Source organism: Fusarium solani (assembly GCF_023522795.1).
Source record: "Fusarium solani strain SB1 chromosome Unknown bctg00000001, whole genome shotgun sequence".
Classification (NCBI taxonomy): domain Eukaryota; kingdom Fungi; phylum Ascomycota; class Sordariomycetes; order Hypocreales; family Nectriaceae; genus Fusarium; species Fusarium solani.
In genome coordinates this window covers 4,071,833-4,089,084 of record NW_027072156.1, presented here as the reverse complement: position 1 = coordinate 4,089,084, position 17,252 = coordinate 4,071,833, and the positions used below count along the sequence as shown (strand labels likewise).

At 54.5% G+C, this 17,252-nt stretch overlaps 4 protein-coding genes across 4 annotated transcripts; 3 read left to right on the top strand and 1 right to left on the bottom strand.

Annotated features, from left to right (window-relative positions):
• Window positions 1-4,053: 4,053 nt before the first annotated feature.
• MRS44_003377 (uncharacterized protein) lies at window positions 4,054-6,192 on the top strand (the record flags this gene model as incomplete). The annotated part of the gene is made up of 2 exons (XM_065623188.1): window positions 4,054-6,131; window positions 6,183-6,192. The coding sequence occupies 2 exons, from the start codon at window positions 4,054-4,056 to the stop codon at window positions 6,190-6,192; spliced, it is 2,088 nt and encodes a 695-aa protein (XP_065479260.1).
• A 954-nt stretch (window positions 6,193-7,146) lies between these two features.
• On the top strand, window positions 7,147-8,493 carry MRS44_003376 (uncharacterized protein; the record flags this gene model as incomplete). The annotated part of the gene is made up of 5 exons (XM_065623187.1): window positions 7,147-7,197; window positions 7,256-7,276; window positions 7,487-7,798; window positions 7,837-8,203; window positions 8,258-8,493. 5 exons carry the CDS (start codon window positions 7,147-7,149, stop codon window positions 8,491-8,493), a joined length of 987 nt encoding a protein of 328 aa, XP_065479259.1.
• A 1,178-nt stretch (window positions 8,494-9,671) lies between these two features.
• MRS44_003375 (uncharacterized protein) lies at window positions 9,672-10,165 on the bottom strand (the record flags this gene model as incomplete). Its single annotated transcript, XM_065623186.1, has 2 exons — window positions 9,672-9,941; window positions 10,076-10,165. 2 exons carry the CDS (start codon window positions 10,163-10,165, stop codon window positions 9,672-9,674), a joined length of 360 nt encoding a protein of 119 aa, XP_065479258.1.
• Window positions 10,166-14,623: 4,458 nt separating this feature from the next.
• On the top strand, window positions 14,624-16,326 carry MRS44_003374 (uncharacterized protein; the record flags this gene model as incomplete). Its single annotated transcript, XM_046280817.2, has 2 exons — window positions 14,624-14,919; window positions 14,973-16,326. The coding sequence occupies 2 exons, from the start codon at window positions 14,624-14,626 to the stop codon at window positions 16,324-16,326; spliced, it is 1,650 nt and encodes a 549-aa protein (XP_046137489.2).
• Window positions 16,327-17,252: the final 926 nt, after the last annotated feature.

The following is a 17,252-nucleotide window of genomic DNA, read 5'->3' as shown; positions in this document are numbered from 1 at the left end:
CTGAATCCATGGACTCGGTGTTTGTAACCGGACGCTGCGTGGGCCGCGCTGAGGTGAAGCAGAAGCGAAGCTTGATGGGACATAGCTTCGCTTGAGCACCTTTGAAACGGTTGCCGGGATCGCGATCAGACGATGGGGGAACTAAAACTCGAGAAGAAAAAAAAGAGCGAGGCTGAACTAGAGTTGACAACGCATCCCGCTTACCAACAAGGCTTCCTTGTCCCGGTAGGGCTATAGCGGACTGTCAACATGGGCCTTGCAAACGTTCCCTGGAACTTTTTGGAAGAGCGAGGTCGCGTCTAGCAAGGTCGTCTAACAAGGGGCGCAAAGAGGAAACACTTCCGGGAGGGAAGACAGAAGAGAAGAGATCTGGATCTTTGTTAAAGGGGGGTGTGGGCGGAGAGAAACAAGTTGGTGTTTTCTTTTAATCTCCCAAGATTCATGCGGCGCGGAGGCCAGCCCGAAGGTGCCGGCCGGGAACGGAGGTGGGCTGCCGGGAGCGGGGAATACTTTGTCGCGGCCCGGACGGAAAGGGAGGCAGGCAGTTGGGAGGGAGGGTCCAGACATTTACCTTTTGACGCACCGTTTGGTGGTTTCTTGTCGTTCCGACAGGTTGGGCCTGGTGCATAAACTTGACTGCCAGGGGGTTTAATGGGATTGCGCGCGGGAGATCGAGGGCTGAGATGGATGGTGCGCATGAGGACGGGAGGGAGGGATAGGATGTAGTGGTCGGCACTTGTTTAATGGGTAGCTGAAACGGCCCATGGATGAAGGGTTGACGACGACTTAAAGTGGTGATGAGGAATCGACTGCTCACATCTCTCAAAATAGCTTCTCAATGGACTCGAGTGATGATGTTTGTATGCGATATGGTAGCGTGGTGCGCCCCCTTATCACACCTCATTAGGATAACTCGGCTTACGAGAAAACTTAAAAAAAAACTAACGTACAAAAGCATTGTCTCAAGCCCCCCAACGTGGTTGGTGGGAAAGTTGAAAGAGAGATAAAAGGGCATTTGAAAGAAAGATCTCCCTCCATCCAATGCGTGGAATGCAAGCACTTAAAACCCCGGTCGAGTCCTATTTCCAGAAGACCAACCATCCCGTCCGTCTCGGGCGGCCAATCACGACACGCTCCGCCGTCGCATGGTGCTTCAACCTGTACCGTCCGGCTGGAATCGTGCGGCACGTGAAAGAGGGGGGTTAGCAGTGTGTATTATGGGATGAAGAGCCGAAAATCGTGTATGTCTTGCAGCAGTTTAAGCGAGCTGAGCTGCATTCGATAGTGGTGACTGTTGTTGTTGTGAGTTTGGTGGTGAGGGCGCACATGCGTGTGTGTGTGTCGCTATTCGCAAGTTCAAACCCGTCCGTTCCGTCCCCGTTGAAACCTTGAGTTGGAAACCTCCGCGGCAGGCCTTGGACACATGCTGATGTCAAGCTGCAGCGGCGGAAAACGTCCGAGTTGGAGAGCGCCATTGTGGAGGAGGAATATGCAAGGCTTATGTCTGTCAATTGAAACCGCGTAAAGTATGTGGTGGAAGTCTCGGATGTGCTGTATCCGTAGTTGTCTGGTTGCTTGGCAGTTTGGTTTCTATTGACAACTTGGCTATGTTGAGACAATAAACTATTCAAACTGGTTCTCTAGACCAAACCACGATAGTTGCTAAGAGCTCAAGCCCAAAGCGGCCATAGTTTCACATATTGTGAGTGACAATGTTGGGTCAACCGACTCGAAAAGATAGATAGTATTTTGACCCCTGAGGTGGTTGCTAGTAGTTGTCAGACACGGCTCAGACAATACAACGCCTCGATGACGAGTGCAACTGGACACTATGCGCTTTGGCAGGGATGCGTTGCCCCTGTCATGACACAGCTAGGTATGTGACGTGCTAGGTTCCTCGAGCAACGTCTAGTGGTGGAAAAGTATCAGTATCATGGATCCTCCTGAAACAGTGTCAACAAGCCAAGCTGTTTCTCTTTGGGCAAAAAGGATCACTACCTGAAAGGAACGAGGCTGGGTTCTTTTTTTTTTTTTTTTTTTTGGTCTCTGGCCTGCCTGACGACGGACAGCGCCCGATAGTCGATCAAGAAAGTGGTGAGCTGACTGTGGTTTTGGTGATTTATTGGTTGGCTGTCGGCAGCTGACAGCAAAAGATGCAGGGGGGTGGTTGGAGGTGAAAGATGCAGCCCCGGGTGACAGCAGCTGCAGATAGACATGGGAACAGGTCCTTTTTGCTGTCATGGTTGTTGCCTGTCGTCGTCTAGGGCTTGATCAACTATCTTTTTCATTGGGAATCAGCTCGGGAGGAGTCGGCCGTCGTATCTGCATGTGTGACGGGAGAAGTCATAGCGGCAGCCATCCATTGGAACCTTGGTGTTGTGATTGTACTTTTTTGCTTTCGGTCAGCTCCCCGGGCGGCTCTTATTGACAGCCCAACGTGTTTGTATTCAGGCCAACTTATCACCGGCAGGAAAATCCACGGTTATCATTACAAGTCTTGTTGTCATGCCGTCAGCTCCTCCCGCGCATTCATCCGTCCCTGGCCCTTCTCGGCTGGTGCCTCTTCCAGTTTAGGCCGGTTCCAGTGGTTGGCTGGTGAGAGCCCGCAGCGCACTCTAGCTGCGCTCGCCACTGAAGCTAGCCCCCTGCAGGCCCCTGGAGACATGCCCCGGACCGCCTCTTGGTTGCCCAACAACCGCCAGTGGAAAAAGCCCAGCCCGGGGGCGCCATCGCGTGAGCTTTGGTTTACCTGATGCACCGTGGAGGCTTCAAGATTCCATCCATTCTCTCTGTTGCTTGCTTGCTTGCTTGCTTGCTTGGCTGGATTGTTTGCTCCTTGTCCTTTGTCGAGTCTCTATTCTCCTATTCTTCTTTTGGCTCTTTGTGAGATCAGCTTTCAGCTCGGCTCCAAGCCCTGCAAACAGTTGCTGTAAACAGCAAGGTTGGGTCCGTATCCACTGCATCCGTCCATCCAATCCATCCCGTGCATTGGACCTCATCATCCATCCATTCTGTCCATAAAATTTACCGACCTACCTACGACGAGCGGACCGACCTCGACCTCGACCTCGAACTTCGACCCTCTTCTGCCTAAACTAATCCCACGACCGACCCCGCGGCCACGGCATCACGATCGAAAGCAAGAGGAGAAGCCAAGCTGTTGAGGAGAAGGGATCAGGAAAGCATCGATGAAATAATCCAATCTTACGCCCGAGGTAGGCTTCTGGTCCCTGCCCCTTCTCCCCTAATCGTCTCTGTCTGTATCAGCATCAACATCAACATCCATCTCTCCCATCATCACCACAACATCGATTGGCAACGAGACAGGGCCTCAGCCAAGTCTCAAACCCAAACTCTATGGCTTCCCCCCTCTCATTCATCTCTATCCTCGGCGTCATTTAGCGGGGCCTCTATCCCTCCGGCCCAGTCCAGTCTCTGTTGTCTCCCTTTCCTTTCCCTTCCCTTCCTGCCCCTCCTCTTTTTTATCGGGGCTTATGGTCCGTATGCCGACTTCATTCCTCCCTTTGTTTGGACCACTGTCTTTGATTTCTCCTCTCGCTGCAAACAAAGGCTAACAACACTCTTTGTTCAAAACAAACAGTCTTAGACTTTAATGCCTTCTTTCCGTCCTGCTATGATCGTTTACGACCTTCTATAATGACCCACGTGCACCGACCTTCGACATCCGAATAGACTTGACCCTGTTACAAGCTGTCCTGCCCTGCCCACGCCGAGCTCGAAATCTTCAGAACCCATCTCGAAACCGCCCTGTTACAGACCTGCTGCATACGCTCTCTTACCTGCACCGTTTCTCCAAAGTTTAATTTTCCGGTTCTTTGCATGTGTTACCGCCGTTGCTGAGGTCTTCTCCAACGGCCCGAGGCTGACCGTGCACGCCACCAACCTCGAATTTGATACTTCCCACGGCCTGCCTCTGGTTTGGCCTTGATGACAAGCAATTAAAGCTGCTATGAGCGGGGATCAACTGGCTATCAGGCAAGCTCAATTCCAAATCTTGCCTCAACTGCACCATGCCATCTTTCCGTCTCGGCCATGCACGTTGTTGCACAACCACTGACAGTTTTCCTGTCCTACAGCTTTACCGATTCGAACCCTCGTCCACCGACTTCTCAACAAACTCCTACATCCGCCGTCTTCCCTAGTCCCATCTTCGAGACCCCAAAGCCCGGGCAAGGTTCCGTCACCGACGCCGGGGGCTGGACGCCGCGCTTCGCCGAGGACTACTCCGTCTTCAACAAGACCCCAGGGAACCTTCGGGGAAACCAGGTTCCCTTCGTCGACCTTAGTCCCGCCACGCCCGCCAGCCGCCACAAGAGGCTGCTCTCCGCCGAGACATTTGCCGCCGAGATTGCAACCCATGTGAATCACTTCTCTTCTAATCCCAATCTGCCACTGCCGCCGGTCGATCCATCCCGTCGCTTGGCCTCATCACCGAATTCAGTAACCGTTCCTCAAGAATATATAGCCGATTCGACTCCCTTGCCCAGCCCAGATCCGTCCAAGCAGCCAAAGTCATCCAAGAAAGCCAGAAAGGCCGACCTCAGCGGTGCAGAGCCTACGCAGACGGCGACACCTCCGCCCACTGGACGTAGGGGAGAGCGGAAGCTCACTGACAAGCTCACGATGCAAAATGATCAGAGCTTCGGTCAGCCTGACTTCACCGGCGCCTCTCAGCAGCAACATGATATTGCCGCTCTGATGGCCGCCTCTGGTGACATGTTTGGATATCCCATGCCAACGCCTGGCACCGCCGGCTTCTGGGACCCTTCAATGGGCATGGACTTTGACTTTAGTGCTTCTCCGTCTAATGTCTTCCAGACAACCCCCGTTCAGGGACACCGCCATACAGGATCTTTTGACTGGAATAACGACATACCGCTATTCCAGGATCCAGCTGCATCTTTCGCTTCGAACCCAGAGCCCATTCAGTCAGCTCGACGTGACCGCACTATTGCCCCGAAACCACTCGGGTCGACGGCAGCAACAACGGCGGCAAGTGCTGCCATGTCCGCAGCCCTGTCCGCACCCATAGACGATCCCTTTGGAATGTCGCAACAAGCGAATGGAGTGAATCCCGGACTGCTCTTCGGGTCTACGCAGAACCCCATGTTGGATAGCGCTGCTCTTATCCCTGTGACACAAGCTGGCTCGGCTGAAGCTACCATCTTCCAGTCGAGGTCGAGAACACCTCTGGGAGAGGATCTTCGGCGATCAGCCAGTGTGAAGGAACTCAGAGCCACCAAGGCTCCCGATCGTGCACTTGCTCCTTCTCCCGTCAAGTCTAACTCCCGCCCAGGGATGGGTCGAAGCGTCAGCGAGAACCGAGGCAAGAGAAATCAACCTCAGACCCAGAACCGACCAGTCCTGCCCAAGCTGGCACCCGCGGTTCGACCAGTTTCACAGGCCAGCAATGGATCGAACAGTGACAATGGACGACCCATAGCAAGGCCGACCGGCAGGCTGTCTCCCATGAAGAGTCAGCATCGTCTATCGAGTCTGGCCTCTATACCCGAGGCACCACTGCAGCCACCGCGAACTCGAACTTCTGTCCGGTTCACGATCGACTCGAGGGGCAGAGCCCGTGCCGAAACAACCGTCGTACACAATGAATGTGACTGGGATGGAAGCTTCAGCCACCGAAGGACGTCCCGAGATAGGAGTCGAACAGGCGAATTGGGATTCTCCGATGATGAAGACTCATCTTCTGACGACGAGCCCATTATCATCCCTAGCAGGACCAGTTCATTCCACGCCTCGTTTGCTCTGCCGGACCCCTTGAAGCCTGTTGGCTCCATCTTCCACTCCTCCAGACGCAGTGTCAGCGATAGGAGCACCAGTAGTATCGGTGCTCACGATGGCATGGGAGGGTCGCAACACGATGGAGAGAGCGAAACTGAGACTTTCATGCATGAGCGCCGCGACAAGGTCGGAGATGCCACGAGCGAGCTGCGCAAGGTCATGGAGGACCGCAAGAAGCGGTCAAATCAGATGGGCGGAGCGGGACAGCACCGGTACTTACAAACCAACAACTTGGGCCCCTTCCGGGGCGATACCATCTCGCCGTCGACCCTCACCGACTCCAGCCTCATGACAGACAGACAGGATATCCGGTGTGTCTGTAGCAGAAGGGGGCTGACGGGGGAGACGGCTTTATGATTCAGTGGTGAGTAGCTTCCAGCCAGTTTGGTGCCGGGCCGAGACAGAGACAAAGCAGAGTTTGGGCTGACCTTGCAACCAGCGAGTCGTGTGAGATGTGGCTGCACGGCAAGTGTATCAATATGAATTCGCGGACACGGCCGAGGGTTTACATCTGCGCATTTTGCGCAAACACCCCAAACATGCGTGGAGGGCGACTGCGAGACACGGGGCGAGGAAGCATGCTGGGTGTCGGGGCCGTGCCGTCACCTCTGGCAAACAAATCATTCAGGGCGTTTCGATAAGGATTGGGTTGATGAGCATTTCTGAGGGAGTAGACAATGGGAGGAGTCCTCGGGGTGGGTCTGATTTGAATACACATGCATCTGGTTTTATGAGACTCTGGCCATGCTAGCTTGGGTGATGTGCCGTGATTCTCTTGCCTTTGACACGGGCAAGGTCGGTGAGCTATTGTCTTGTGAGGATGACGTACATGGGTGTCACAGTGGATGAGAGCTAAAGTCTCATGTGCTGCAGCGATAAGAAGGGGTCTTGAGTGCATGAGGCTGTGATGGATGGAAGAATGTCACGCATCAGACGCTGGAGGAGTTGATAAAAGAACGCTTGCGCTTGCTTGTGCAGACACAACAACCCTGCAAGGCATAGATGAAGAGCTCAAGACAGCCTCCTCGAGCCAAGTGCCCAAAATGACCTTTGTCTGGCCTCTCGTTGGCCAATACCGTTGCCGCCCACTTGGGCTTTGCTCTGCCGTCGAGGGCCGAGCCGGCCATTGAGCGACGAGCCGGCCGCCGGAGCTCAACCAGCTCCGATCTCGGCATGGTGGGGGAAGAATGTCGTCGAGGGGCGGGGCAGCATCGGCTGGAACTCAGAAAACACATTCCCAAAAGCCAACCTACCACTCTCTCCCTTGTCTATTTCGACTCTGTTCCTATTAATTCAAAAGTTCCAAGACTTACGAGTGAGGAAACAATGGCTGAACACAACATTGTCGTGCTGGCTGGCGACCACTGCGGTCCTGAGGTGCGTTGGCTGCTGCTTGGAGAGCTTTTGACGCTCGTGTGCTAATAATCATGGGCAGGTTATCGCCGAGGGTATCCGGGTATGGGAGACACCATGTGCAGCCATTGGGATGAGGAATTGCTAACGGCTTGAGCAGGTCCTGAAGACTATCTAGGAGAACAAGCCCAGCGTTGGCAAGTTCAACCTCTAGGAGCATCTCATGGGTGATGTAAGTGTTGCATGACCGGCCACGTGCAGCTGCACCCTCCTACAGCTGAGCTTTGCTGACCTGCCTGCTTTTCTCTAACAGTGCTCCATCGATGCCACCGGCAGCCCCCTCATAGACGAGACCCTCGCCGCCGCCAAGGCTGCCGACGCCGTCCTCCTCGGCTCCATCGGCGGTCCGGAATGGGGCACCGGCGCCGTCCGCCCCGAGCAGGGCCTCCTCAAGCTCCGCAAGGAGATGGGCACCTACGGTAACCTGCGGCCCTGCTCCTTCGCCTCGGACTCGCTCGTCGACTCTTCGCCCCTCAAGGCTGAGGTGTGCCGCGGCACCGACTTTGTCATTGTGCGCGAACTCACTGGTGGGATCTACTTTGGAGAGCGCAAGACGATGGCTCTGGTTCTGCCTGGGACACTGAGCCTTACTCCCGCGCCGAGGTGGAGCGCGTCGCCCGTCTGGCTGGTTTCCTGGCTCGCGGCCGTGGCGACAAGAAGGTGTGGTCTCTGGACAAGGCCAACGTGCTGGCCACGAGCCGAAGCTGGCGCAAGGTCATGACCGAGACGTTTGAGAAGGAGTTCCCCGACCTCAAGGTCGAGCACCAGCTCATTGACAGCGCGGCCATGATAATGGTCAAGAACCCCACCGGCCTCAATGGCGTTGTTGTGACGAGCAACCTGTTTGGTGACATTATCAGCGACGAGGCCAGCGTCATCCCCGGCAGCATTGGTCTCCTGCCCAGTGCCAGCTTGAGCGGTATTCCTGATGGCAAGGGCAAGTGCAACGGTATCTACGAGCCCATCCACGGTATGTGTCCTACTCCCGCGATGTTATACTTGGTAACTAACTTAAGCTTTACAGGCTCTGCCCCTGATATCTCGGGCAAGGGCATTGTCAACCCCATCGGCACGATCCTGTCCGTGGCCATGCTTCTCCGATACTCTCTCAACCTCCCCGAGGAGGCCAAAGCCGTCGAGGAGGCTGTGCGCGCTGTCCTAGACGGTGGCCTCCGAACCAAGGACCTGGGTGGTAACGCCAACACCAAGGAGGTCGGTGAGGCTGTCGTCAAGGAGCTTACGCGGATCCTCAAGGCATAAGAGTTGGGCGAGAGAAAAATGTTATGCGAGTTAACAGTTATGGTTGGACAGGAGAAGAAAGCCGCAAGTTAAAAACGAGACGTATTTGCAGAATAGGGTAGCATGATGACACCTTGGGAACAAGAAACAGTAAAATGATCAATGACAAAAGAAGGCATCTAACGAGATGCTTCATTTTTTCGAAGAAATCTTCAGTTTACTACCGGGTATCACGTCCACGGTATTTGAAATGGGCATTTCTATGTAGATTGTGCTGGTCGTACTGACCAGTTGATGGTGGCCATGGCTGGTGTTGCCAGTTAATCTAGACAACAGAGGTTTTTCTAGTTTGACAATCCTTGTAGGATGCCGGCTTGCTCTTGAATGAGGCCAGTGTCTCGAAATATGGGCAACGTACATACGGGCCGTGGTGTAAGCCCGGGGACGTACGTTACGCTGAGGATGCAGTATCTCAACTGCCGGTGTGAGACATCTACTTGACTTACACAATGAGCAAAATTTGCCTCCTCACACAACACATCCTCTTCAGCCGCATATTAGAACCCTTTTAAGCTGGGCTTGGGTTACAATGCCAACTCTAGACATGGCACTTAAAGTAGAGTTGATGGATAATACCGAGGATGGGCACCGAGAACAATTCTATCCGGTCGAGACTCAAACCTAAACCCAATTGCCTTTTTGCTTCCGGAGACATGGAGGAAATATGACGACCCGGAGCACCTCTTCCCAATAGACATGGTTTTGACGGTTAACTGTGGATTTTTGTCACATCATGGCATGTCCCGTGCCAACAGGCATCAAGGATGGCCCTTGGCAAATGACAACTGCTGAGAAGAGAAAAGAGGTCGATCAAGAGACGGTCCAACGCGGGGGATAGATGCAGCAGCGTGGAGATGCAGGTTGAACGGGCGTTGATTCCGATTCTTCCAACGGCAAGACGTTGTATTCCTGCTTGTCAGACTGAATATGCGGGAATCACGAGTTGTCCACGCCGTGGCATGAGGGGAAGACCTGGCAGTAAACTCATGCCGTGGAAAAGCATGCCACTTTTTTCTTCGCCGCGATTGACTTTGTTCGGTTTGCGAGCTTGAAAAGATGACTGCTGCCTCTGCCGGGATTGGTTGCAATGCAGAGAAACGTGCATTAGGGCTCCATCTGTCTGCTTGCTCCCCAGCGGATTAAGATGCCTGATGCTCTTCTTCTTGTTCTTCCTGCTTCCGGAGGAGGGGCCGTCTTGTCACGCGGGCTCTGCGTTGGTCAGGATCTGGGCTCTGTTTCTGGGAAGGGAAGTTGCCGACGCTGATCTGGGCAGAGCTGCAAAGACTGGGGTCTAGGTCTCGCGAGGGGATGCAGGTTTGAGAAGATGCCTTGTTCCTGCTGGTCTCGGCAATGGAATTGGGTGGGAGGTAAAGCTTGGCCGATGATGGAGGTATGGGAATCGGGCTCGCCTTTTTTCGTACAGTAGAGAATGGGGATGGCGATACGAGAAAAGAGGGGGTTGAAGGGGAGAGAAGACCAAGAGTCATGACGTTGAGACTAGCGGAGAATAAGCTTGAATCCAGGGTCAGTAGGTACATCGTACATCGCGGCTGATGTCGTTTGAAGTGAGAGCAAGGAGGTTGACCGGGATTGCCATGATTGGTGGAGCCTCGGTGGCCGCAGGAGGAGTCATGATATGGACAGGCCGGCATTGCACTGACTTGCAACACTGCTGCATGTCGCTGGGACGGGAGAGGAGAAGTCAATCCCTCTGGCAGTTAGTTTATCGTATATTGCTTTGTGCGTTGTGCCGTGTTGTGATGGCTGCAAGCGGCAGCTTCAACATCAGCCAGCTCACCCGACTCCGGTGGACATCAGTTGAGGTTCCCGTCCTCCACACTCTGAGCTGTCCAAGCAGCTGTGCTGTGGCTGTAGCTGGCTGTCTGTGCCCTGCTCCCGCTGTAAGGTACTGACCGTGCCTGGCTCAGGTTCGCAAAGAAAAGGGCGGACACGCAGTGCAGCTCGAGGCCGGCCAATCGAAGCGGCGACGCCATGCACCAAGGAGGGAGCTCTCGCTGCGTTAGCTGTATCCTCTCCGCCAAGTTGCACACCCACACGTGTTGGCCGTGCTTGCGTGCTTTATCGTTGGAGGCGATGGAAGCGAAGTAGAGCAAAGCAAAGTAAAGCTCAGCTCAGCTCCATCATGCCTGATGATGGCAAGCGTCCTTTGCTTCCCTCTTGGCTCTCGGATAGGACGGAAACGACAGTGCAGGTTCTGACTGCTTCGATTCGATTGGAGGTGGGCATCCATCGAGATTATCCTTTTTCGAATTGCATCGCATCTGCTCAAGCCCTGCATCCATGAATTGACCCCCCGGTCTTTTGAGTGAGAAAGTTGTGACTCGCTCGTGATGTTGCGAGGTGTAGGTGTGGCTGGGATGGATCCCCATGTGAAGAAAAGAGGTGTGGATGTGGCTGGCGCTGAGCGACAGTACCTACAGAAGCAACCACACCACCTGTTTACGATACGAAGCTGATTATCTTGATAGCTCTGGTCTTTCATGTCATGGGAGCTCTTTTAGGATTGTTGCTGGGGAACCGAAAAAGAGGCTGTTTCGTATTGTGAATCATTTTTTTGATGAAATTGCTGACCAGTCCCGAGTTGCGGACTTTCTCTTGTTATCCCCGACCTTTAGATCAACTCTCTAGCCCGTCTGATGTCATGTCGGTCTCATTCTCATGGAAGCCTTTTTTCCCTTGCAGGACGAGTTTTTTTCCCCTTCTGCCTTTTTCTGCACCTCACCCTCCATTCCGTAAGCGTACATGGCGTCGTGCAACCCAAGAAGCACATGCGGGCTGAACGGAGCAGATATTTTCCTGTATGTACCAATAGTGAGAGCGGCTTGGCCCCGTCGAGGTTGGATTATGGCTTGAGCGCACGGCTGAGCTTTGTTTCCTTCAGACGCTGACTGACTGCAGAATGCCGAATATCGTATATTCGAGTTACATGAATGGTGAGATGATGGCGAGGCAACAGGGTGGTTTCTTACTCTCTCACTTACACTGAGGCACTTCGCTTCACGATACCTACCATGCCCCTCGTACCTACCTTATTTGATGGTGGCGTTTTGGTTCCTCAGGCCCCATCTCAACCCGTTTGCTCCAAAACTCAATCCTCCGATGTTGAGAGCTACACCAGCGCTAGTACCGTCCAGGACACCATTCTCTCGTATTCAACGCCCTCCTCCTACACACCATCATCGTCAGGGCGCATCCGAAGCAACCATCTCGGTCGGTATCTTAGCCGCAGAGCGTCACAGCATTGGCCCTGGCCCCCCTCCGCTCTGCCATGATGCGCTAAGCCCACGGAACCGATGCGCTAGAGCCGCTTGGTTGAGACAGACGGTTCGCTTCTTGGCTTGGGTGCGCGCACGTTTAACCTCGCTGATCTGGTGAGAGAGGCGGATCTTCTCGACACACCCGCACATCACATCAAGCAAGGTCTCATGCACAGCAATCACTTCTTCTTCCTAACCCCCGGCCCCTCGCTTTGTTCTCGCGCTCTCGGCTGTGCGAGATGAGCCGCCCTGACGCCGTAGATCCCGGGGCAGCGAGGGAGAAACAAAAACAGGCTTCGGCAAAGGACAACGCGTGGTGGCTTGCTGCAGGTTGACGCTGTGGTAGGGCAGATGAGGCTGCTCCTTGGCTGATACCTCGACCTCGTCAGACTGTCGATTGGCCCGCGACCAACCGACATCGCGTAATGGTTGTCGTTCGCTCAGGCAGGTCCAGCTCGACGAATATGCCGTGCTCGTCTACAGGACGCGTGCATCCGACTCCCCGTCGTCGCCGCTGCTGACATTTTGAGTTTCAGAACACATGGCCGGCCGGCCCAAGGCCAGGGCAGGGCATGGCGAGGCCGGTTCACCTCGACCTCACCTTGAAACCCATCCACGGTGGTCGGTAGTAGGCTAGAATATCTCGGAATTGCCAGAGATGCCCGGAACTATCGTCTCCCACGGAATGGAATCCCACACTCCCGGACCCGGAAACCTGGGTTGGTACAACAGCCGCATGTTAGAGTAGCCATGAACAGGGCTTGTATCACGGTCAGAGAGGGGGCCTCTCTCTCGGCCGGTCGTGCCCGTCGACCCATCTCCGCAGGCACAGCGCAGTTGACAGAGAGAGCCAAGTCCCGACCGCTTTCACCATCGGCCCATAGACCCGGCCGCCAAGTCTCGTCGACCACTCCCACAACAACATGGCAACGGGGATCAACACCAAAAACCCCCGTTCCTAGTCTTGGTTCCGTACGTCGGGGGCCGCTTGGGGAAGGGGACCCACCCCTCCGAAACCATGGCACTCTTTAGGCTCGCCCTTCTGGGGACCTGGGCGTCGTCCATCGAGGCAATCGTCGATTGGCGACAGATGGGGTGACGATCTTGACTAACCCACCCGAGCAAGGTGCCTTCGGCATGAGCAAATGCCTCCTCGAGACAAGAGAGGCTCACCCACGCCGTGCACCTGCGGTACCTACAGCACAGGCACAAGCACAGTCAGCACCTTGCTACCCACTTCGACTGCCCGTCTGCCCGCTCCGCTCGCTCCCTCGCTCGACTTGCTCCTGCTGTCACGGCAAGCAGGTTTATGCGTCTTCCTTGTGTCATGGCTTGGTTGGCGCCAAGTCCTCCGTCCACGTAGCTCGGCTGGGTTCCTGTGGCTTCACTTCGGCCTGCCCTGGCATGGGGCTTCACGTCTTGTTGGCTGCTCGTGGGGAGCAATTGGTGATGGCGCTGACCTTTGGGATGCATCCCAACTCCCACGGGACGACCAGACCTGGTCTGTCAGGCCGACTCGCAGGCCACATCACTAACAAACCGCTCAATACATCTCAGTCTCGCATGTCAGTACATGAGGTACCTCGACACTAGCTGCCTCTCGGCAAAGCGAGGTAAAACACTCGTCGATGTTTGGTCGAGCCCGCAGTCTAAGCCCTAGTCGCTCTGTTTCCGCCTTTCTCATTCATCCCCGGTCCGTTTACCTTTCCACCTAACCACTGTTCCTGGAGACCGACGTCAGAAATAACCAATGACTCCCGGGTTGAGCCCGAGAGTTGTAGCGCAGCGCCCTGTTCCGCCCTATCTGACTTGTGTGATGGTCGTTCGTGTTTGGGAGGAGGAGCACATGGCAAACTTGCTCGTATCTGACTGTGCCCATGGTTCCTCATGCCGTTTCCCGTCTCAGTGGTTCCCCAGACGGAGCGTTAGGCTGATCCAGTGATCAACTGAGCAGACGCGTCCTTCTACTGGCCCGGGTCTGGTCTTGCCTTGCATCACCTGAGCTGATAGGCAGCCTTGTCAATGCCTGGATGCCACAGGATCTTTTGTTGAGCTTCGAGGAAGGCCGACATATCGGCCCTGCTATTGCAGATCTGCCTGTCCAGGATGGAGTTCCCAGAACCTTGCCAAAGCGAATTCTCAGCGTCTTGGCCGTGTCCGAGAGGAGAGGGACTCGCCGACCTCGTGCATGATGTTGACATCACGTCTTGGGCCAGCTCTGACTGGGATCACCGTGAGCTCTAATGCCTCGTCCGGCCGGTCCTAGTTCTCCCCGTCCTTGCTACCGATGCACCCTCCCTGCACAAAGCTCTTGCTCCAGTGAGCTCCAGCCACATCCTCCAGTCTGTTCGAATAGGGTTGGACTGATGATGTCCGTATCACGTCTTGGCAAAGGCCACCCCCCTCCCTCGTCGTCGATTCTCGTCTCCTCGCAGCCAGAGTCAGTCTAATGCAACCCGAGGTGGAGTTGGAACGACAAAGTCTGTTGGAACTAGCCTGCAAAGTTGTCATGGCAGCATGGTCACTTCGGGCTGGCCTCTCTGTCCCTTCCTCCCCGAGGCCCGGCCACCCAAGCATCACGATACAGATATAAGCGTGGCCCTCAACCTTCTTTGGCTTGACTTTCTCTCTTGCATTATCTCCAGCTTCTCATCAGCGGCCATCCCGAGACAGGCCTCGAGTTCCTTTGAGTAACCAACTCGTTCAGGTTACTTAATACCTTCGCTCAACCACTACTACACTATCGCTTGTTGACCCCCAGCACTCGTTCCTAACACCCTCGTTGAAACCAAAGCCCTCTTACAACCTTCGCTATGAAGTTCGGCGCTGCCCTCCTGGTCTTGGCCACCACGGCCCTGGCCCAGAACATCCGAAGAAGAGACGACTATGGTGAGGAAGACTACGGCAACGGAGGAGATGAATACGGAAGCGGCGGAGAGGAGTACGGTGACGGTGGAGATGATGGATATGGCGACAACGGCGGCGACAACGGCGGCGATGACGGCGGCGACTACGGCTATGGTGGTGACTACGGCGTGACCAAGACCGCTGTGACCTACACCACTGTGACTACCTGCCCCGTCACCTACACTCATACCCAGGAGGGAACGTAAGTGAACCAATCTCTTTGATGCTCTGGCTCAGTCAACTCACAACATACAGCACCTACTGCGTGACTGAGCTCACCACCTCGACCATTGTCGTGACTGAGACCAAGGACGTCCACGTGACAGTCAAGAAGCCCGATGTCACCAAGGAGTACACTGATGTCGAATACGCCACCCGGACAACTGTGTGCCCCGTCACCGTGACCGAGACGATCGGCGGTGAGGTTATCACCAAGGTCTACACCACCACCAGCGTCATCCAGGAAGTCGTCAAGAGCACCGATTACGAGCACGTCAAGCAGCCCGATATCACCAAGCACGAGACTGAGGTTGAGTACATTACCCGAACCACAGTTTGCCCCGTGACCATCACCAAGACCATCGCTGGTGAGGTTATCACTGAGGTCTACACGACAACCAGCGTCATTGAGGAGGTTGTCAAGAGCACCGATTACGAGCACGTCAAGCAACCCGATATTACCAAGCACGAGACTGAGGTCGAGTACTCGACCCGCACAACCGTCTGCCCTGTGACGATTACTAAGACTATCGCCGGCGAGGTTGTTACCGAGGTCTACACGACTACCAGTGTCATTGAGGAGGTTGTCAAGAGCACCGACTACGAGCACGTCAAGCAACCCGATATCACCAAGCACGAGACTGAGGTTGAGTACATTACCCGCACCACTGTCTGCCCCGTCACTATCACCAAGACCATTGCTGGAGAGGTTGTCGTTGAGACATACACCACCACCAGCGTGATTGAGGAGAAGGTGCAGACCACTGAGTACGAGCACGTCAAGCAGCCTGATGTGACCAAGTATGCCACGGATGTCATCTACTACACCAGGACCAGCCTCTGCCCCGTGACCGTCACCAAGACGATCGAGGGCGAGGTCATCACCGAGGTCTACACTTCGACCGACTACATTGTCGAGAAGGTTGAGACCACCATCTACGACCAGGTCAAGAAGCCCGACGTGACCAAGCAGGAGCACGTTGTTGTCTACAACACCAAGTACAGCCTCTGCCCCATCACCGTCACCAAGACCATTGAGGGTGAGGTCGTCACCAACGTCTACACCTCGACCTCTGTAATCGTTGAGAAGGTTGAGACCACCATCCCTGCTTACGAGACCATCGTCAAGACTGTCGGCCAGGGCGAGGTTGTCACCCAGTACTCCAAGATCGTCTACACCGTCGGTGGCGGCACCGTCTACGAGACTGTTGCTCCTCAGCCCACCACCATCCAGCTCCCCGAGACTGAGGTGGTCACTAAGCCTGAGGTCACCATCCCTGCCACTCCCACTGAGGCCCCCGTCGAGGTCCCTACTGGCGCTGCTGCCGCCAACAAGGCCCCTGCCCTTGCCTTCATGGCTGGTGTCGTCGGTGCCATTGCTCTCTTCTAGATGCGGCACGATTGGACTCTTTAAAAAAACACCGCCCAGGTTTTCTTTCTACTCCCTTCGCTCCTCTTCTCTGAAACTCATTGGGATAAACGGCTGTCCGGGATAAAAAGAGGGACACGACTTTTAATATCATGGCGTTGGCCAACAGACGAGATGCCTAGCCAGGCAAACGACATTACGCTCCTTTTTGACGACTGAACTTGGGATTGGGACACTATAGGGCAAAGCGTCCGGCTCCTGGAAACAGGATGCTTGGATATTACGCATGTGTATGACAGGGTAGAATTGGAGGGCGGTTTCTTTTTTTCTCCTTTTTCTTCTAATTCTATTTCTTCCGTGTCTTTCTTCCCCATCCGTCTTAATCTTCCACAGCGACATCACCTCTTTTGAGGTGATGGAGGAGGTCTTTATACTGCTGTTCTCTGCCGCAAGGTGAGGAATGGCTTTTTTCTTTTCTTCTCTTCTATTACCCATTCTTAATTTCTATTGTATATATTTGATGTTTATTTGTGAGAGAGAGGCTGGTGACGACGAGGGAGGGATGAGAAGGGATTAGGATAGTTAATCTGGACATGGGCTGTTTGGAAAACTTGTTGATTGTCTGTGCACACGTGAAAAGCCTCGTCATTAAAACGGTGACGCCGTGAAAAAAAAAATGATAAGCTTAAAGATATTTATAACCCATTTGCATGTTGTTTTTGCTCGTGCGCTGGAGATGCCGGTGATCAGACTTGGGCTTGCAGTAGCTTCGGCGGCTTCGGAGGAGGCTGAAATGGTGAAACGAAAAGAGTTCGTGTCCTTGGCTGTAAGCGAGAGAAAAGCTTTCGAGTTGGAATGTTGAGTTACCTTGATTGCGTGGTTTAATTAGCCACGATCGTGTTGATGCACGGTGACGAGAGAAACTGCAGCCGTGAAGATGACGAGTC